The 20784-nt window shown below is 55.0% G+C and overlaps 3 protein-coding genes across 3 annotated transcripts; 1 reads left to right on the forward strand and 2 right to left on the reverse strand.

The window, feature by feature from the left end:
* Nucleotides 1–200: 200 nt before the first annotated feature.
* Nucleotides 201–3671, reverse strand: LOC119101853 (transmembrane protein 17B). The gene is made up of 2 exons (XM_037225275.1): nucleotides 3603–3671; nucleotides 201–2007 (listed from the first exon to the last, which is right to left on the reverse strand). The coding sequence occupies exon 2, from the start codon at nucleotides 2000–2002 to the stop codon at nucleotides 1433–1435; it is 570 nt and encodes a 189-aa protein (XP_037081170.1). The 5' UTR covers nucleotides 2003–2007; nucleotides 3603–3671; the 3' UTR covers nucleotides 201–1432.
* A 162-nt stretch (nucleotides 3672–3833) lies between these two features.
* LOC119100131 (uncharacterized) lies at nucleotides 3834–18539 on the forward strand. Its single transcript, XM_037223242.1, has 11 exons — nucleotides 3834–3957; nucleotides 10113–10190; nucleotides 10451–10626; nucleotides 10954–11116; nucleotides 13217–13329; nucleotides 13447–13661; nucleotides 15020–15142; nucleotides 15828–15955; nucleotides 17906–18022; nucleotides 18317–18387; nucleotides 18528–18539. The coding sequence occupies exons 2-11, from the start codon at nucleotides 10115–10117 to the stop codon at nucleotides 18537–18539; spliced, it is 1194 nt and encodes a 397-aa protein (XP_037079137.1). The 5' UTR covers nucleotides 3834–3957; nucleotides 10113–10114.
* On the reverse strand, nucleotides 4989–10185 carry LOC119101852 (glycine receptor subunit alpha-4). The gene is made up of 3 exons (XM_037225274.1): nucleotides 7525–10185; nucleotides 7115–7381; nucleotides 4989–5925 (listed from the first exon to the last, which is right to left on the reverse strand). Exons 1-3 carry the CDS (start codon nucleotides 8656–8658, stop codon nucleotides 5743–5745), a joined length of 1584 nt encoding a protein of 527 aa, XP_037081169.1. The 5' UTR covers nucleotides 8659–10185; the 3' UTR covers nucleotides 4989–5742.
* Nucleotides 18540–20784: the final 2245 nt, after the last annotated feature.

The following is a 20784-nucleotide window of genomic DNA, read 5'->3' on the forward strand; positions in this document are numbered from 1 at the left end:
CTCGTTCGCTAGCTATCATATTGCAACCAATCGGAGGATACGTGTTTAAAACAAAAAAGCTGTTTGCTGCAACACACATCCGTCATAGCTAACTCGGTCCTCATCAAGCATGAACGTCGATCTACACTTGCTCGCTGTCGTTTTAGCTGCAGGATTAAAGCGAGATACCGCCTGGCGTTCTGTGTTTCAGTAACCCTGTTCATCTTTCGTCGCTGTAGCTTACACCTATTCTTTGCGGCGAGAGATCCGGTGGGCTTAGAAAAACTTAGTTATGCACAACATAGTTTATTCCCGGAAAATTATGCGTCACTTCTAACTCCCATGGTCAGGGTGGCGCAGCAGCCTATTCATCGCTCACAGCCGGGGACGAAGCCGGGCCGATTACTCAATTGGGGGCTAAGCCCGCAGCAAGACACAACACCTACTGCACGGCCGCCGCTGAGGCGTCGTGCAACCGCGAGCGTATGAGGAGGCTCTGGCGACCTTCGCGCCGGCCAGTTTCCCGCAGGTTTCTGAGAATGCGGTTTGACTTCCTAAGCCTCCTGCAGCTTCCTCCGTTAAGGCTTACGCCTGCAATGATCCCTTCCGATGTGTGAGGAAGTAAGAGCGGAGTGCACGCGCCTAATTTGCGCCGCACGTACCGTTAAATATTTGACCCTCATCGCGCTTAATTTAGAAAGCTATCATTCTCGATTTCAGTCAACAGAATTCAGCTACGAAAGGCGGCAAACACCCGCGGATATTATCGGAGACCGATGGCCAGAAACTTCTCAGAACAGGACGGGCCCACGTGCAGAATCATTGAGCTGGTTTGGTGGTCCTAAAAACAGACCACACACTTTCTTGGGACGGGTGCTACCTTTGCAAGCCGATAGGAAATTTCACATTACTATTGCCTGCTGAGCCCCATGTACAGTTTGAGGGGCTTTCGCCTGCGCCCGGTCTGGCAGACGGCGACATTTACAAAACGATCATCCGGCAATGACACTTCTCGTATCCTGCAGAAACTACTGCGGATATTCAGATGTTACCGCCATGACCAAGACCCAACGAAGTACCACACGTTGTTGACATAGCAAGGGCATGGTTAAACTTGAGGAACGCCATCGTGGTCACTCAAATGCGAAATGCACGCGAGCTGGTCTGAAGCTATGTTGCGGAAATTCGCGCGAAGCCCTCAAAACATCTTAACCTCACAGAGCCTTACAAAGATGCTACTTAGAGCGGGACTCCCAGGTTTGATGTCTGAAAGTCAGAGTAAATGGGAGCAGCTTCCCTCCACACATCAAGCGCACCGCGGAGCGCCACGACTGATGGGCGCTCGAACAACGCCAGCCCAACCAACACATCATTCATATCAGACAAAACACAAGGTCGTCGACGGGGCCTTCCCAGCCGCCATCCCACCGGCAGACACACACCGCAGTCGGTGCTACGCCTGCTGCAGCTCGACCCGGGCCGCGTTCGCAGCGTGGAACTTGCTGACTTGGTGCCGGGCCAGTTGGCGGACGGCCACGTAGCCCAGCGCCAGCTCGACCAGCACGAACAGCACCTGCGGCCCGGCCACGGCCATCTCCGGCGCCAGCCGCAGCGCCGCCGTGTTCAGCAGCAGGATGCTGTGCAGCGGACAGGCCAGGAGGAGAGTAATGAGCCAGAAGCCGGCCAGGTCGGGCACGTCCTCCCGCAGACTGCCGACGTAGCCGACGTACAGGCGGGCCGCCTCCATCAACAGCGCGCCCACCAACACCGTCAGGTAGATGTAGCGGTTGAGAAAGTCCATGCGGTCGAACTTGGTGTTGAAGGCGACAACGAGCACGGCGCTCCAGCACGGCACGAAAAGGATGTTGAAGTAGAGGCACATCTGGAGCGGGAGGTATGCCACTAGCTCGTGCCCGAAGGGAGGCCGGGGCACACGGTTAGTCGGCAGCGTGTCGAAGTCGATTCCCGGGAAGATCGTCTCGGTGAGGATGTTGATGCTCCACCGTCTGCCGGCGTTACTCATCTTATCTGGCGGCGGGTCAGAGACTTGTCACACGACGGAAAGAGACGGCATGACCAAGACAGGGAAGCGAAGGACCGCACTGGACTGTGAGACGATTGGCAAACGAGAGGCCGTATCAAGGATCATGCATGCCATAGACACCGATGTCGGGGGGGGGGGGGGGGAGGGGCACGACGCTGCCAACCAGACATGACAACTGATCATCCTTCCACGTCAGAGCACAAGGTACAGCTTACACGACGAATAGATGGCACCATGTAAAACACTCAGTGGCACCACTTCGCACAAATCCGGATCGGCAATATTGACTGAGGCACCCAGGACTGCAGGTGCATAGCTGTCTTCGCGCCCCTCACGTGGACGAAGAAAACGGCGCGCGCAGAGGGATCACGATGCATACAAATAAAGCGGCAAGATCGTGTTTGTTCACCATCTCCTGGCAAAAACCGTCGAAACAAACGTGACTGCCGTCTCAATGATATCTGAACGGTCTCCGGCCCTCATAACGTATCACGGCCCGAGGTGACGATGAATGGTTGCAGCTTCCCGGTCGTTCCAAGGCCCTGATAACACCCAATAACCTTTAATATCTCAGGATCCTTGGTGGCGATGTTCAGTCTCCCTCTTTAAAAGCCACTGTTCCTTTTCGTACGCCACCTGCCTACAGGCGTACTGGCAGGCTTGAAGACTAAATATCAACGCAATTAATTGCAAACCGACGAGCGCCCATGGGCGCAACGTCGTATCTCTCCAATGTAGGCTTGGCACGAAAAACATTTGGCGAAAAAACACACATCGACTCCGATGCTGACACAATTCGTGAGGGGCACAGGATCTCTGGTGGACGTTTTTCCCTTTCAAATATCGGTCTCAAACAGGGCCATATGCAGAGCTTCACAATGGGGGGGGGGGGAGGGGAGCAAAACTTGGTGCATAACTCGGTGCAAACTCGAGCAGTGCATAACTCGGTGCAAACTCGAGCAGTGCATAACTCGGTGCAATCTCGAGCAGTGCATAATTCGGTGCAAACTCGAGCAGTGCATAACTCGGTGCAAACTCGAGCAGTGCATAACCCGGACCCAAGTTGCACACGTTTCAGTTGGGCACCTTGGGACGAACTCAAAATGTCTTGCAAGGCGGAGAACATATATTTTTGGCGTAAAAATGTTAATATAACAAATCCTATTTGTGGATTGTCGACAAATGTTCACATGCCTACTGATACATGTAGACATTTGGTAACAGAGGGGAAAGGAATGCGGCCCATCAATATGCTCTGCCCCTCCCCCCAAACAAAGCTTATTTACGAAGATCGATAGATCTACCCGAGTGTGCCTGCATATCCTGATTCAAGAAGGGGACCCACAGGCCTAGTGGCCTTTTATAATTCCCGATCACCAAAAGGTAAGGTAAGGAAAGGTAAAAACAGCGAGTGTCGCCTTCTAAGCACGCATGGTACACATTACTACTGGTGTGAAAATACACCACCCCAGCTCCGTCCTTCAACGATAGCTACAGCTGGCATACCCTCTCAAACGGCCTTATTACTACGCAGGTGTAGCCGATACAGCAACCAAACCGACCGATATGTGAAACAAACCTGAATAATGGCGATGCAACCACACACCCACCAACGGCGCTCTCAGCCTGTCTCCTGCGGCATTCTCGTTTTTTGTTTACGTATCTGCAACCATGGAAACATGACGAACGTGCTGAACTCTCAAGCGTCGGAACTTGATTACGCTGCCATCTATCAACCGTTGTAGAACCTTTGCTGCAAAGTTTCATCACCGGTCTACGTCACGTCGTATTTGTCCTGCCTGAGCACTTACCTCTGTTTTGTTTACACGCTTTTGGCGTTGCCATGCCGTGCGTACGTATATTATCGTGCAGATGATTGTCATTCGCGTTTGAGGAAGCCAGAGGAATTTTTGAAGTCCTTCCGGTTAGGCAAGGTAAGGTCGGACCTTTGATGCAGTCACCATGCTGGAGCGAGCTCATGATAAACTGTGCTGTTCTCTGGGCTTCTCCTTTGCGTCTACTTCCCTGTCTGCTCAGTAGCCGTGTAACTCGGATCACCAGTGTGTGTAATGTTGGTGGTCTCCAAGTAGTACACCTTTCCTTTTACATACTTGAGGGAAGACCTGCCTCTTGGTACGAGAGGACAGGCACATGATATATGCTAGTATGCTAGTCTGTGTGGCGCACGCTAGTAGCATAAACATGGGTAACAGGAGAGCAGGGTCATTTCCAAACCGCAATCATGGATGCATGCATGCAAAAAAATGAGCTTTTTGGATCTCAGGTAGGGCATGAACATGGTGAAAGGAGAACATCATTCCTGAACCCAGTCATTGATGCATCCATGTTGTAAAAATCAAGCTTTTATCTCAGCATATTGATGTCATGAACTGTGTATCTGAAATTTCATCTCAGCTCTTCAGCTGGAGGTGCAGAACAATATTCCACACTTCACTGTTGGCTTCAGTTTTGTATTTGAGTGGAATGCAATAGGCCAAAAATCGTCCACAGATTAGGCCCCGTCATGAACAGTTGTGCATCCACCTCCAGCAGCTTCAGCAGCATGTGCTCCTCCACCAGCTTCATCAAGTTCAAGGACTGCACAGATAGCACTCTACATCAACTTCACTGACAATTTGAAATGTCAGCCTTCCTGAGCTGATGCAGCTATCAAAGTTAAGTCAAGGACACCCAAGCAGGATAGATTGTCTGCATTCAAGAAAGCACATACTAAGCCAAATACATTGTCAGAAGCGATTCAGTCGCTGAGGGCACTGAAGCAGTCATCAAGACATTGTCAATATTTCTGGCAAATGTGATATTTGCCATCATGGACTTGTGACGGCGGGCAGTAATGGCGCCGGTGTCGCGGGGGTGCTGTGAGTGTGCGGCGCTCAGGAGCTCGCCATCGTAATTATAAAAATTTGAAGGTAGGAGCATGAATCTACCTGTTTTTTTAATTATTTACGATATGTCCTGCCTTAAACACCACAAATGGTGTACAATAATTTTTTGTAACGTTAGGTAGGAAAGTGTACCCGGACCCAAAAGCTAGCTGATTTGAAGCCTTAAAAGGGGCATTGTGAATTGCAGTGAATCATATTGAAATGGCTACATCTGTTTCAAACCACACACAAACATCGAACAGGCCATTTATGCCCAGTCAAGAAGGATTTCATCCCTAGGTCAGGGGCGTCCCCCTCCTTACTCACCAGGCATAAACAAAGTTACAAAGAGCACTTTGAATAGCATAGTGCCTAAAAAAGCCCATGGGGGATATACTTGTTACCGTCTTCCTCTCGGGGGTAGCCCGTGTGCATGCCTGATGAATGCCTGTACTTTTCAGAGTTCATCACATGTATTTCTTTGTTTCGCATCTCATGCAAGGATGTCTCGTCATTGGCTGAAAGGCCCTGCAAGGAGGTGGGCTGTTAGCTGAGAGACCATTAAAAGCTCCTGCAAGTTGGCTGAAAGACCATTTAAAGAAACATCGTTTTATTGACAAAACCACAATTCAGTAACACCAGCGTAGTTTGCAGAGTAAGACTGCAGTGTTAATAGCTGAAACTGTTGAAGGACAAGTTGCGGGGGGACATAAAACGGCACAGCCATCATATTCAGTTATTCTCAAGTCAAGCCATTTCGCTATTCCCACTAATATTGGTGCTGCTACCGACACAGTTTGGTTCTCTGCAGTTGACAAGACAAGTTGGTAGCAGTCAGTCTTCCTCAGCCTCCAACATCGCCTTTCTGTTGCTGGCAGTCAGGTAGACGGACCAGTAGACGGCCATGAACAGAGCGAAGAGGGTGGGGTACACCACCGTCATACCCCGCTCCAGGTAGACGGCCAGGCGGAGCCACTTGAGCACTGCAGGCGTCGCAATTAGTACCTCTTTGTCCGCCTGGAAACGGTAGAAGTGGTGTTGGTGCATAATGTGTGCTGTTTAAAGGGCAGGTGAAATGGACGGATGTTTCTCAGCTCTGATTATTACACACGGTCTCTGTTTCTTTCGTCGCTCAGTCCATAGATTTCGTTGCTGGATCGTTATAACTTTCAGGCCGAGCTTGACTGAGCCTGCCGGCTTAGAACTCTGGATCCTTCTTGCTGGGACTGAGTTACTTCGTGAGCAGGCGCGAAACGGTTTCTGGCAGGAAGAGCTGATAAGCGGGCTGTGTTACATTTCTTGTCAGTTATCTAGGGTCATTCGCGTCGCGTGGGCTTGGTATGCTCGGACTGCTGAGATGTGCTGGGTGCAGATGGGGGGCACTGGCGTCGAAAGGAACTTTGTTGTCATACGCTTGTGCCGTGTCATATCCTCGTTAACGCGCTTGCATGCGAGGAATTTTATGTGTTACATGCTCTCGCTCTCGATGTGTTATGTGTTGCATGCACTCGCCCTTGGTGTTATGCCGACCTTCACGCGATCTGCAGTGGCATGTGCCAAACTGGCAACATGCATATAGGTTTAATGGCACTGGCCACAATGGGTTTGATGAAAGAATGTATGTTCTAGGAATGCACTGACAGCACATTGCTTAGGTATTGTGTTTGATGACATAAGCCCTCCATTGCATGACAAATGTCACACAAAAGCAGCGCAGACTGCAAACGTTGCTGGTTCAGCACTTTTCCTAGTGGCGAGAAAGGCTACAGAGCCATGTTTACCGCAAGTCGGGCACCCCTTAATAGCATACTCGTGACATTTTGAATTCGGCATTGGACCAAATATAACGTGCAGCAGCACTTTCCTCGTAGTGCACAGCTCCCCAACTCCGTTAAGGAGTATCGAGTATCTTGGAGTGTCCTCGTCTTGGTTACACTTTGGTATTCAGTTGGAGGGGCGGCGGCTCGCTCGCTTTGCCGTCCGTAGCCTGAATTCGAATGGGAAGCGGGCTGAGTTTGCGGAGGAATGGAACTCGACGTGGAAATGGCGGGAGCTGTAGTTATTTTCGTGGGGCTGGCTTGGCCCCACGCGCACACACGCACGCACACACGCACGCACATTTGGTAAAGCAAGGCCCCTTCCCGGCTCTCCCCGTCCTCGCTTAAGCAGAGCATTGCCGCCAAGCCGAACAGTGCCGCCCACTGACCTGGAATGGGGTGTTGTTGCCGTGGAAGACGACGCTGTAGGAGCGATAGGTGTTGGAGGCGGCGGCCACGGCGCCGCGGCTGCCCTGGCTGGCGCGCAGCCGTTCGTCCACCACCGGCGCCACGTCGTCCAGCTGGGTGCCCTCCTCGCCGGCGATCTGCGACTCCTTCTCCACCATCGATAGGAAGCGTAGGTCCACGATGCAGTCCACGATGGCGGAGAACACGAAGAATATGCACATGAAGAGCCACACGTCCAGCGCCTTCACCTGAAACACCGGCCAATTGCTGGTGAGAACCCCGCCGGATAAGCGGTTGGCCCGTGGACGACATTTTCAAGCGCACAAGATTCGCGCGACGCCGCTGCGAAGAAAGCAGCTCTGTGCACCCTCCGGGGCGGGCGGACGTGTACCTCGTTGACGCCGGGTGTTGTCTGGCTGGTGGTGACGAAGATGGACACCAGCACCAGCAGCGTGGTGACGGACAGCACCATGCGGCCGTACGCAAAGTCGAGCGGCACCAGCAGCGACAGCCAGCCGACGATGACCAGCATGATGGACGGCACGTACGTCTGGATCAGGTGAAAGGTTATGTGGCGCTTGAGGTAGAATTTGATCCGGAGAACGTCCTTTGGACCGTCCTGATTTGGCTGTACGAAGTGACTGCTCCCCTTCGGGCGGAGAACGGCCACGACGAAGTGTTTCGTGCGTATCTCCCGCGCTCCCTCCAATCCGATGGGACCCCAGTTCAGTCTCAGCTGTTTGTTGTTGTGCGTGTAGCTCATGATATCCAAGTTGCAGTCCTGCTCGTCCATGGGGTAGTTTTTATAGGTCATTGTGCATTTGAAGGCGATGACGAAGAATGCGGAGTACTCGACGGAGTAGTTCTGCTTGAGGATTATGGCCTCGGCGGGCTGGTGAATGGTGGGCACGGATACCTTTCTCGCCATCGGCAGGTACAGGTCGGGCACCCAGATCTTCTCCTTCATCTCGCCGGGGAGAGAAAGCTTGTCCCTTGAAAAACCTGCTGTCTCCTTAAGAATATCATTCAGTGGCCTGAGACGACTGTCCTGCCACTTCACCTTGATGAAAATGGCGGCGATCACTTCTCCGTTCTTCTCGTCGATGGCTTCGATGAAGTCCGAGTAGGCGATCAGTTCGGCATGGATCGGCTCCCCTATAACGCGACCGTGAGGCTGGTCTCGAATATCGTAACCGGGGCCTGTGATCTTCCAAGGCGTGTGATGCGCAGCGTCGTGATCTCCAGGTATCTTGACGTGCTCCACGTGCTTATGCAAGTCGTTCGTGTGGTCTCGGTGGTGACCGTGCTCAGGCATGTCGTGGTCGTCGTCATGACCGTGAACTATCGGGTGTCTGTGTCTCGGCCGACTGGACCACCTAACCTTGGGGACTGTGGCCGCCGTAGTGCCTCCGTCGACTGGTCCTGCGGTCGAGCTGCCGGATCCAGGTTGTTGTAAACTCGTCGGCACAAACACCAACAACACCAGCAGAGCAAGATTGCGTGTCAGGGCCCGTATCTCTGTCATAGCTGCAGTTTAAGACTTGCGGTCAGCTAAAGGATCGGCAAATATTTCGTTGTCACATTATTTGGATCGTTTGTCAATTGTTTCACTCCACTTGTGTACCGGTGGAAAGATGTTGCCTGTTCTGATGACTACCCATGTGCTGTTATTTGTGCCGTTTTTGCCGTGTTCTCGACGTTCGTTGTTCTGTTCTCCAATTTTAGCTCGTGGCCTATTATCATGGTACTTCTCCTCAGGATATGCGCTTTTGGCGACAACGGAAATACCTCATTAGGAAGGTTATATGGGTATTGGGGTAATGCGGGTCAATAGTTCACAGGTAGGCGTGCCAGTAATACCGGTTTGTATTTTGCACAGCAGATATGTTCATGGTATGTTTGTTGCGTATCCTTATGAATGTGCAGAGGTCATGTTCCCGATCGAGGGCACTGACGCTGATCCTCACTGTTGTTGCGCAGTAAGTTTGGAAAGGGAGCACGTAGGACTGCAATCGCATCGAAAGGTATGTGCCCCTCGCGAAGGAAAGGGCGAGTCACTTCGTTTGGTACAAGGAAGCTGACCCCTCTTTCACTAAAGTTAATCCTCGTCATTTGTATCAGAGCAAAAGAAAAATGAAAAAAATAAAGCAAACAGTAGGATGGCGTGGCCAACAGTAATTCGCATTGCATTTGTGTAAAAACTTTTGAACTCGCATGCGTGTGCCTGTTATTGGTGAAATTAGCTCAGGGCCCCGACGTGAGATTTGCGCTACGGTGGTGAACGATGTATGATCTCTGATGTCTCGCAGCCGTAGGTACATATAAGCAAAAGCAGTGAACCGATTTTTTTCTGGAGGGTATTTTTTAACGCATTATGTAACTGCCATGCTCCTTAACTTTGTAAAATGCACACGGACTGAAGCCAGACCCGAACTCATGGCTGCGTACGTTCTTGTGGGCGAACGCCAATTGGGCAACACGCCGCCAACGAAAGCAAAATTTGGGGCCGTGGCGTAGCCCGACAGAAATTGTTTGAGAGCCTCGATGTGTTTGGGTTATGCTAGCCTAGGTGAAGTGTCTTCAGAAAAGGCGACGAATTATTGTTGCGTGTTTGTGCTGGCATCACCTTGGTTGAGCTAGTCTTTTTGCGGCAGCGATGGTTGGGGTGCCAGTTCTCATCCAGCGCAGAAACGTATGAGACTGCTGGATATAAATCGTAGTGCGTTCACATTGGACTGTCGGCGTACTAACGAATGGTAAGACATTGATTGATGCAAACAAAGGTGTCGCAAACGGATTGGTGAAAGCATGGGGGCAAATAGCTGATGACGTAAGTTGCACTGATGCAAATTTAAGTGCTCTCTGTCAAATACATCGCCAGCACAAAGCGAGCCGGTCCGCCACCTCGTCCCCTTACCCTCCCCACCCCAGTGCCAATGAAACAAGCATTGTTGACCGGAGTGAACTTTATTTTCAAGGTCATGGACCGGCCCAAACGAACGCCGAAGCCACGCGTGCCGTACACGCCGGCCGCCGAACTGGAGACGGCGGGAGCCGGTGAGTGGTGCCGGCCAGCGGAGCCCGGTGGGCGACGCGGCGCCGTCCTGACGCCAGTCTTGGGACAGCGTCCTGCCGCACGGCGCCACGTTCATTCAGTCGATTCGCAATGGACGTAACGCTTAGCGCTTAGGGAAGGCTCAGCGGGCTATATGACAGCCCCAACGGCCTCGCCGAGGTGTCTTCCCTCCGGCGCGCGGTCTCCCGCTGCCGCTCGTGACCGTGGGTCGTGGCTTGACCTGCCGCGGCGCCGTCGGCAGGGACGGGCATACGGCGTCGGCGCCGGCACCGGTGCTGGGAGTGCGGCGCCGCGCCGCCGGTCGCCCGCCTCAGTCGCACCGTGGACCGCGCCAACCGCTCCGTGCGGCACAGCTGCGCCGACTGCGTGCTCAAGCAGAAGCTGGACAAGTTCTGCCAGCGCGGCCAGGGCGCACGGGTGAGCTGGTGGCTGCCGCTCGTCGACGCTCGCCGCTGAACCCCCTCCCCTGAAACTGCAGTGTTTGGATGGCTGACTTGTTGTTTGTTGGCTTGTTTAGCTTTGCATTCGTTGGCGGGCCGTGTTGTGACCCCACATGACCTTTGTGAACGGGCTGACGGCTTTGATCTGCGTCGGCGTTAAGTCTCGGTAGGCAGACGTTCACCCTCTCTGCTGTGTTCTTAGTGTGCGCTGAATGACGGGAACTCGGCGCGAGAGTCCCGTGGCGCCACTCTCGGCCGCTTTCTCCTGCGCCCGCCGACTCGCTTGTGGCTGCTGTGCCTCCAGCCGGCCCCGTCCGCCAAAGAGCGCCGTCTGCTGGAGGCCGAGTTTGACGAATTCGCCAGCCTAATGCGCCAGCACCTGGACGACCCGCTGGCCGCCCAGCTCTTCTGCCCCGTCATCCGCAAGAAGCCGTGCGCCTGCATACAGCGCTACGTGCTCGGCAACGGTGGGTCGGCGGCGGCGGCGGCGGCGGCGACGGCGACGGCGACGGCGACGGCGACGGCGGCTGCTCGGCAGCGGCTGCACTAACTTGGATGATCTTGCAGCCTTCCTTACGTGGCATTGGGTTCGTTAGAATACCGCTTTCGTGTTTCGGTAGCGGGTGCCACATTTGTGCCCACCTCACTTTGGAACGCATCCGCTATTCTGGGCCAGGGTCGGTGCGCCCAATGCTCTCTGACGTCTTGGCAGCCGATTCGAGTTTGGCAAATGACGGTCATGTTTTAAATTTCCTTGAATGTGTACAATTCCATACCATATATCGAAATAAGCCTTGTTTCCTCGATTTTTTCATGGATGTGTTAACAAATGAGTTATGGGCGCCATATGGCCATTGTAGTCGGCGTACCCAACGCCTAAACCATCATCACCATCATCATGTCGTTGGCTGGAAGTCAAGGGTACTAGAGAAGGCTACGCAGACGTGACGTTACCATGGGACTAAAGTTTGGTAGACCACAGTGCTTTGTTGTTGTTTTTTTTTTTGATGCTACGAAAAGGTTGTTAGATACTAGCCACGTGATTAAAAACGGAGGTTTCGGCATTGAACTGTATGGCAACCCTGCTCCACGCAAATTAAGATTGGGATTTGATTCCAAAATTAAACCCGACTTAACCGAGTTTTTTAGTTACAGCACCTGCGCCATATTCGTCGGGGCCAACGCGGGTGAATCTTTATCCGTAATGCAGTTTTGTAAAAGGCATATTTAGATGTAAATAAATAGATATATGTAATGTTTACATTAAATTAATTAATTTGCAAGGATTGTGCAACTATCTTCGTATTGCAGTACCTATATGCAGTAAAATGTGAAAATAAGGTAATGTGCGGAGGGTTGGTGCCAAGAATTTTGCTGCTGCTGTGTTATGATCCTCCTAGGTGTTGGTTAACTTGCAGATTTGTAATGTTGAATGAGTTAGATAAAAGTGGTGCGTAAAGAGTAATACGCCCACCGCCCTACAATATCTCTATCAGACTATTTCGAAGCTGAGATATGGGCCTTCATTCTTTGACCGACAGAAATGCAAAACTTGCCAGAAATCGGTACATTTTACAGGAAAATTATACTATCTTGAACTGAAATGGCGCGCGCTGTATTTAAGCTCCCGGGGTTCACCACTCACTGTCCCCATAAGGGCAGGCCAACCCTGCATCCACCCTAGCAGCGCTCCCACTAAAGCTACAGGATGTGTTCCAATTTCTCGATGCGCGTCCCAGGGTGCTGCGAGCCCGTCTTCCCCGTCGTATCTCATTTCCGTCCTATGTTGTTGCATGTTGTACACTTTTACACAGACTGTTTGTAAGCACTGCCGGCTAGAGTTCTTCGACATAAATCACTGGTGAATGAGTAACCCCATCTGTCCGTCGGGGGCAGGCTGGAAGTACGTTTCAGCAATAATTTTGTAGCTCTGGTGTAAACCAATGCCATTCTCCAGCTGAAAATGTTCATTGAGTGTGCTTGGTCCAAAAAAAATTGGTTATGGAAATATTGATTTTTGATATTGATATTTAAACCAAGCCGCAAAGAACGGCGTTTTCACGCCGCCATAGCGTTGGTGGCATATGACTTGATCCCATGATGACGTCACAGCATCGCTACCCAGAATACAGTAATGCGGGGGCTTGCTCGAGGTCGACTCCGCGTGGGTTAGAAGCTGGTGCAAAACGTCTGTATTTCCCGACATGTAGGGAAAAGTAGGTGTGACGGGCAGTGACATTGTAGTCTTGAAAAACATCGTCCTAAGGTCGAGTATGTACAAAGCGACATACTCCCCTCCCTCATATGCAACTATCGTCTTGCTGTAAAGACGGTTTGGTCATAGCAGGGGCCCATTGAGCGGCGCGTACCACCTGGCTCGATTATGGCAGCACTTAAGTATTTTGCGCTTCGGACGAAGTCAGGACAATGGCGATATTATGAGATGTGTTCGGGTTGGTTGAGGTTAAAAATTTGTCTGAATCAGCGTTAAGACCAACACCGGCTGCCATTCCTAGACTCCATCACGGCGAACTTCTGCACGTGACTGAACCAATGTTGGTTTTCAGAGCACGACTCCCACGCGCTTGCCGACTGCCTCCAGCGGGGCCGGGTGCTGTTGGATCTGAGGAAAAGGGCAGAACAGCTCAGGAAGCTCAAATTCCTGGACAGAGTAGACGAGGTGAGCCATCTCGCTCCGTTTTCAGCACGTCCTGCGTTGTATCACACGGCGAAAGCCGAGGCGAGCTCGCCGCACTGGTGACCGAGTGAGCAGGGCGCTGCTCTCGTCCGCCGCCAGGTGTCGGGCGCCTTGCAGCCGGAGCCGGAGCCGGCGGCCGGCGCCCGGCCCGGTCTGGGCGGTGGCCACCGCAAGAACCCGGCCTACGAGCGCCTGGTGCTGCAGCAGCGGCTGCGGCTCAAGGAGGAGCTCTCTCTCTGCGAGACGGCCGCCCAGCGCGTGCTGCTCTACTCCAACTGCTTCCTGCACCGTCGGCTGCGTACTGACCCGCTCAGGTGGGTCTGGATGCGAAAGTGGGGGAGGGGGGGGGGGGGGTTCTGGCGGCGCGGTGAGACTGTAGGGACAGCATGGGTGTGCGGGAGACCAGACGGAGGTGAGCGGCACTGCACTGACCCGCTCAGGTGGGTCTGGGGGCGAGGGTGGAAGGGGGGTTCTGGGGGTGAGGGTGTAGGGGGGTTCTGGCGGCGCGGTGAGGCTGTAGGGACAGCATGGGTGTGCAGAAGACCAGACGGAGGTGAGCGGCACTGCACTGACCCGCTCAGGTGAGTCTGGGGGCGAGGGTGGAGGGGGCTCTGACGGCGCGGTGAGGCTGTAGGGACAGCATGGGTGTGCGGGAGACCAGTCGGAGGTGAGCGGCACTGCATTGACCCACTCAGGTGAGTGGGGGCGAGGGTGGAGGGGGCTCTGACGGCGTGGTGAGGCTGAAGGGACAGCGGGTGTGTGTGGGAGACCAAACGGAGGTGAGCGGCACTGCTCGGTGACACGGCTCGGGTTGCCGGGGTACAGATACAACTACTTCCAGCTGGCACGAATTGAGGTGAAATGACTTGCTGGGGGTTCGTCGTGATTGTTTGCCTAGTTCTGTTGTGGAGCACCCGTAGAGCAGCTTGATCTTACATCAGTTGGCCTTTGACCTTTTTTGTTCCATTTGGTGTTGTCAAGTGCTGAGCGGATGCAAGTTAGCAGTATAACCCCGCGTGAGAGCTGGGTTGGGGTTTATTGTCATGCCCTGGCGTGTCCTGGAAAGGGGCGGTTGTAGCCCATACGATGGTCGATATTTCGTTTTATTGGCGGGCTGTACCCTGGGTGGGCTCACCAAGAATGTCAGGAGTCATTCCGGTTGGGGCTCATGGGGTCCTCGGTGTGAGCATGCAGGGTTGGATGTGATGTCGATTTGTAATGCCGGGCTGGCTCCGGTAGGCGTTTTCGTGGCGTCAAGTGCGGCGGACTTCTGCTGGCCATTTGTGCGCCCAAGGATTTTTAATTTTGGCTGGCAAAGTTATGCAGTGACGATCAGGTTGCTGTCTTTTCTCTATTATGTATCATACTGTTTCACTAGTCATATGTTAATGGTTTCGTAAGATGGTTAAGGACAATGGAACCTGCTTTTGTTTCTTGGCACCGGCACCTCATCAGTTGTGTCGAGGACCGGCTTTTTGACGGTTAAGCCATGTTTGCCGTGTCTCATTGATATCTGAGCTCCTTTTTGCCCCAGTTTTGGTTTTTGCGCGTTGGACAGATACCAGCGCGGTATGATATTTACTTACGTTTGGTGGTGATGTGGCGAACGCGACATGCGTTCGTAAAGCCTAGCATGTGGTAACGCGCATTGAGCATGCCTACCGCTTTTCAGACAAAATCGAATCCAGAAGACAAATGAGAAGCGACACAAGGTGCTCCTGAAGCCCATCAGCGAGCTCTCTGCCATCGCCTGCTGCTCTCAGGGCTGCACCAGAATGGCCGACACCTATTCCTCGTAAGCCAAGTGGCGAATATGTTGACGCCCGCTGTTTAAGCTCGTTTCCTTGCTTGCTGGAGCTTTCAAGTCCTGCTTTCTTGTTGAGGCATTCTGTTTGTGTTGAATGAAATGACGTCTGGTGGACATACAATCCTGGTTCTGTGCTTGGTTGATCAGCAGTAGTTTCTCACATAAGCGCGGGCCTCGTCACAGTGCAAAGTTTGGTGCCGTCCTTGTGCGACCGTGCTTGGTGACCGCCATGACCTTGGGACCGCAGCGCGGTGGCGTCTGGGACCAGGATACTTCCTTGCCGTCGTGCTCAGCTGCCAAACACGTTCCGCTCGCGTGCATTTGACAGGGGAGCAAACGCCACACGTCCCTCGAGTGTTACCTCCAGCGTTGTTTTATATGCGATACAGTGTGCGCTTAGCTTGTAGGAGATTGAAAACAGGAGTGGGATACCACGGACTTTGAACCAAATTTATCGGCAACGCTTTTGCTCCTGGCCGTATGGATGACATCCAAGATGTTTCCTGCCCTCCCACTACCTCCTTATTGGGAGATTTTAATGTCACCGGTGAGAGGCGCAGCACAGTGACCCGACCGTGGTGTGGACGTTTCTCCGGGGCTCGCGAACGGCAATGCCCGGCCGGCCGGGCCTTGTCGGGCCGGCTGTGCTGACCGAACGGTGCCGTATCGCCAGGCTGGTGAGCCGGTGGCGGGGCGAGGCCGGCGGCGGCCAGCGGGCGGCCCGCACCGTGCTCGCACAGATGCTGACGCCCTGCGCTGCCGGCAAGCGCAACTGCCTCGCCTTCGTGCACCTGGTGACTGGTGAGGAGTGCGGCCAGCGGGCCGCCGCGGGCTGTGCAGAGGGCGCAGCTGGACGCGTTCCAGTCGGGCCGGTGGGAGGCAGAGGCGGGCCGCTACATCATACTGCCTTGCGTATCGCAACAGGTGCATTCAGGACCTCTCCGACAGCGAGTCCTCCTTGTTAAGGCCCACGGGCCCCCTTTGTCCACTAGGAGAAAGATATTAGGCAAGAGATACGCCTGTAAGTTGGCACAGTTCCCCGATCACCCATCATACAAGTGGGTCTTCTCCCGCCGCACAATACGTATGTTTCTGACGGGGACAGTACATCGGATCGCACCTTTCTGCGTGAGGATGTTCATACTTTTACAAGAATGTGGTATTCGCACACGGCATTTGATCCGTTGGGAAATTTCTGAGACCCCTCCTTGGAGGCTCTACCCACCAGCGGTGGATGTCTCACTTTCCCATTTCGCGAAGGGGCGTTTGTCTCCGGATGAGTTTCGGCTGAGGTCTTTGGAGCTGATCGCGTCGTACCCGGATCACAAGAAGACCTACACCGACGGATCGAAAGCGGATGCCGGTGTTGGATGTGCTTTTGTTCAAGGTCCTGTTACACGGTCTTTTGCTTTGCATGGTCACGCATCGGTCTTCACATCCGAGCTAGTAGTCATTCTTAAAGCACTCCATTTCATTGAAGTTGACAGTGACGACCAACACTTAGTTTTATCGGACTCTCTTAGTAGCCTGATGGCACTGCAAGGTTTAGATTCATCACATTTCATCGTTCAGAACATTTTAACTCTTCTTACTATACTGTCGCGATCCGGGAAGCAGGTGGTATTCTGCTGGATACCAAGCCACGTTGGCATATCGGGTAATGGAGCGGCTGATGCCGCAGCAAGGCGCGCCACACACGCATTTGGCACCCTTACGATGACAGTCCCCGCTAACGACCTATATGCAGTGGTATCTGGCTTTATGTCGAAGCAGTGGCAAGCGAATTGGGATGTGCATGCTGCCAATAAACTGAGAGAGATAAAGCCCCGGTTGGGACCAGTGGGCGTCCAGCTCTCGCAGGGTGAGGCGGGAGGAAAAAGAAAAAAAAGGAAAAGGAAGTGACGCTTTGCCGGCTGAGAATAGGCCACACATACGCAACTCACCGATACCTGTTATGCGGGGAAGACCAACCGCGGTGTCCTCACTGCGGGGATCGTTACACCGTACGACATGTCTTGATAGATTGTGCCCACCTCGCCTTTGAACGTATGCGCCAATTTGGATCTGGGTCCTTGCGTCCAACGCTCTGTGGCATGTTGGGAGACGATTCCAGCTCAGTACATGACGGTCACATTTTTAGTTATCTTGAAGACGTACAGTTTCATGCCATATATCGAACCAAACCTTATCTCCCCGATTTTTCAGGCGACTGTTAGATAAAAAGTAGGTTATGGGCGCCATATGACCAACGTGCGCCCCAAAGTCCAAATCATCATCATCATCATCAGAGGCGGGCCGCGTGACTCCGCCTCGGTGGGCGGCAAGGGGAGAGGGTCCACCGCACCGGGTGCGGCGTGCAGGAGCGCAGCTCACCCCCTTCGCCCGGCCAGGATGTTCGTGCGTGTTCTGACAGTGGGCCGCTGCTGTTGGGCCCCGCGGGCGGCTGGTGTCCCGCCGGCGCCTGCTGGGCGCGTCACTGGTGTGAAGCGTGAGCGGTGCGCGCTGGCGAGACGGTTGCTGAGTCGACGGCCGGCTCACACTCGGCCGTGGCGCTGACGAAATTGTGGTCTCATGCGGCGACGAGAGACACGAGATCCGTCCGTCAAGTCGCCGAGGCGACCCCACGGCGGAGACGGCGACTGGGAGCCGCGGAGAATGTTCCGCCGTTGCTTGACACGCGATCGGCGTGGGTCCGGCTGCGGGACGCAGCGACCCCTGCCCGTGTGTGGCCGACACATCCGCCTGCTGCAGGCTGCAGTGACCGGACCATGATGTCCGTGCTGGTCCAGCTGGAGGACTCGCGCGGAGACCGGACCCCGCCCGTTCACGGTCTCAAGACCTACTGGGCGCGCAGGAAGGCCCAGAATGGTGCGTACACACCCGGAGATGTCTAGCAGATGTGATAAGTTTTGTATCGTGCCGTTATGTCTTGGACAGCCTAGCGATTTGGGATGTTTACTTTTCTTTGCTGAGGGTTTTGCTGCTTTTTCCCGTCACGCATTGTCTATTCTTTTTATTGGGACGATAGCTTATCGCCTTCTCAGGCACTCACATCTTCTCCGTCACACCCGGGATCAAAGTCGGATCGTCGCTTGGCTCGCAGCGTCCTGTCACCGGACATCAGTCGGCGGCTGCGTTCGTTAACTGTGGCCTCTGGCGCAGGTCTGACGCCGGCGCTGAGCGGTGGTGACCCGGCCGGCCCTGCCTCTGGGGGGAAGACCCCGCCCGCCGCCGCCCCGGCTCCGGAGGCGCGGGCGCAGCCTTCGGCCGACCCGGCGCCCGGTCCGCACGCCGTGGTACGGCTCCGACGCTGACTCCAGCCGCCGCTGTCGGCTGGCGCTGTTGCGTCCAATCACATGTGGCGTGGCAGCAGTGCATGTGCTGATGCCGGCGGCTAATTGTATGGTCATGCGATGGTGAGAGCCCATTCTCATGCAGTGTGCTCTCTGGCTGCCCGACACTGCGACACGTGATATTTGACACTGTGACGTCACACAAGGCCCCTGCGTGACTGTACGATGTTTTGGCCTCTTGGTGACGGCGATTCGGCGCGCGTGTTCTGCTAGGAGAGAGTTTTGTCGCATCAGTCGGATGCGGGTAATGATGGCGATATCATCAATGGACGTATATGGTGGGTGATAAGAGCAGTAGAGCCGTTACCCGTGCTGAAGACCGGCACCATGGGCCTTATCCTGCGACGGGAGCCGTGCTGGGGCCTCGCCACCTGGAGTCCCAACACGCCTCCACGGCCCGGTCACTGACGGGAGTCGCCCGCCGCACCGCAGGCGCGCCGGCAGGCGGCCACCATCGCCCGGCTGCAGCGGCAGCTGGCCCAGCAGCAGTTGGTCATCGACCAGCAGCGGCGACACATCGACAGCCTGGCCCCGCAGCCCGGCTAGTACTCGCCACGGCCGCCAGGGGCACCGCAGCAGGTTGGGGCGCGTCAGACAGGTTGCCTGCCAGGTGTGATCTGCGGCTTTGTAAGCGATTGGAAGTGACGCTCTGTGTGCTGCGTCCTTGGAGTTTCAAGACGTGTATGAAGGATGTTAAATGATTTGCAAAGGCCTTTCACCTCTGTGTGGCTGTTGAGCTCGACAAGGTTTGTCTGTAACACTTTTGTGTTATCCGTTCACAAACGGCATGTTCCTGCAGCTCGTGGTCCGCCAGTGCACCAGTTCCGCGGTGAAGTGAACCGCTTTTGCTGCCAATCGGCGAATTTGAATGAAACTAGATTTTGATATTTCTTTTAGATTGAGCTCCGCGAGCTGACGGCGTCGTGACCGCGCCCGCCACTCCTGATGGCCAGGCTGTGCTCGCTGCACTGGGAGCCCGTGACCGCGCCCGCCACTCCTGATGGCCAGGCTGTGCTCGCTGCACTGGGAGCCCGTGACCGCGCCCGCCACTCCTGATGGCCAGACTGTGCTCGCTGCACTGGGAGCCCGTGACCGCGCCCGCCACTCCTGATGGCCAGACTGTGCTCGCTGCACTGGGAACCCGCGACCGCGCCCGCCACTCCTGATGGCCAGACTGTGCTCGCTGCACTGGGAACCCGTGACCGCGCCCGCCACTCCTGATGGCCAGACTGTGCTCGCTGCACTGGGAACCCGTGACCGCGCCCGCCACTCCTGATGGCCAGACTGTGCTCGCTGCACTGGGAGCCCGTGACCGCGCCCGCCATTCCTGATGGCCAGACTGTGCTCGCTGCACTGGGAACCCGTGACCGCGCCCGCCGCTCCTGATGGCCAGACTGTGCTCGCTGTTCTGGGAGCCCGTGACCGCGCCCGCCACTCCTGATGGCCAGACTGTGCTCGCTGTTCTGGGAGCCCGTGACCGCGCCCGCCACTCCTGATGGCCAGACTGTGCTCGCTGCACTGGGAACCCGTGACCGCGCCCGCCACTCCTGATGGCCAGACTGTGCTCGCTGCACTGGGAGCCCGTGACCGCGCCCGCCACTCCTGATGGCCAGGCTGTGCTCGCTGCGCTGAGAGCCCGCGACTGCCGTGCGGACGGCGGCGACTCCGCGGGCGCCTCGCCCTGGGCCTGGGAGAAATGGGTGCGGCCTGCGACCGTTGGCCACCATCCCGGTCGCCCTGGGCCCAGAGGGAATGGGTGCCGGCTGCGACCGTTGGCCACCATCCCGCTCGCCCTGGGCCCAGAGGGAATGGGTGCCGGCTGCGACCGTTGGCCACCATCCCGCTCGCCCTGGGCCTAGAGGGAATGGGTGCCGGCTGCGACACTGGGCCACCATCCCGCTCGCACGGATGGGGGCCCACCTGACTTCAGTGTCGTGGCTGAGGGTCTGTCACGAGGACTTTGATTTGATGTCTATTGCCTCCCATGATAATGCGTGTTTGCGCGATGTTTGACCCGAGCACTGAGTGGAACAACCCCTCCTTTAAGGAGTCAATACACGAGATACGACAATCTGTGCTGTTGATGATTGCTGCCGCTGCTGGGCGTCTCCGGAAGGCCCCTCCGCGAGCCCGTCCGGTTGAGATCAGTGTCTCTCCGCATGTTCGGCAGTGACCAACATGGTAACGACCCATCACCGGCCACCCATGCCGGCGGGCCGTGTGGTCGCGGTGGCATGAGAGAGTTGTTTTTACACGGGACCGTAGCGTGGGAAGCGA

The sequence above is a fragment of the Pollicipes pollicipes genome, unplaced genomic scaffold (assembly GCF_011947565.3).
Source record: "Pollicipes pollicipes isolate AB1234 unplaced genomic scaffold, Ppol_2.1 Scaffold_4881;HRSCAF=5763_pilon_pilon_pilon, whole genome shotgun sequence".
Taxonomy (NCBI): domain Eukaryota; kingdom Metazoa; phylum Arthropoda; class Thecostraca; order Pollicipedomorpha; family Pollicipedidae; genus Pollicipes; species Pollicipes pollicipes.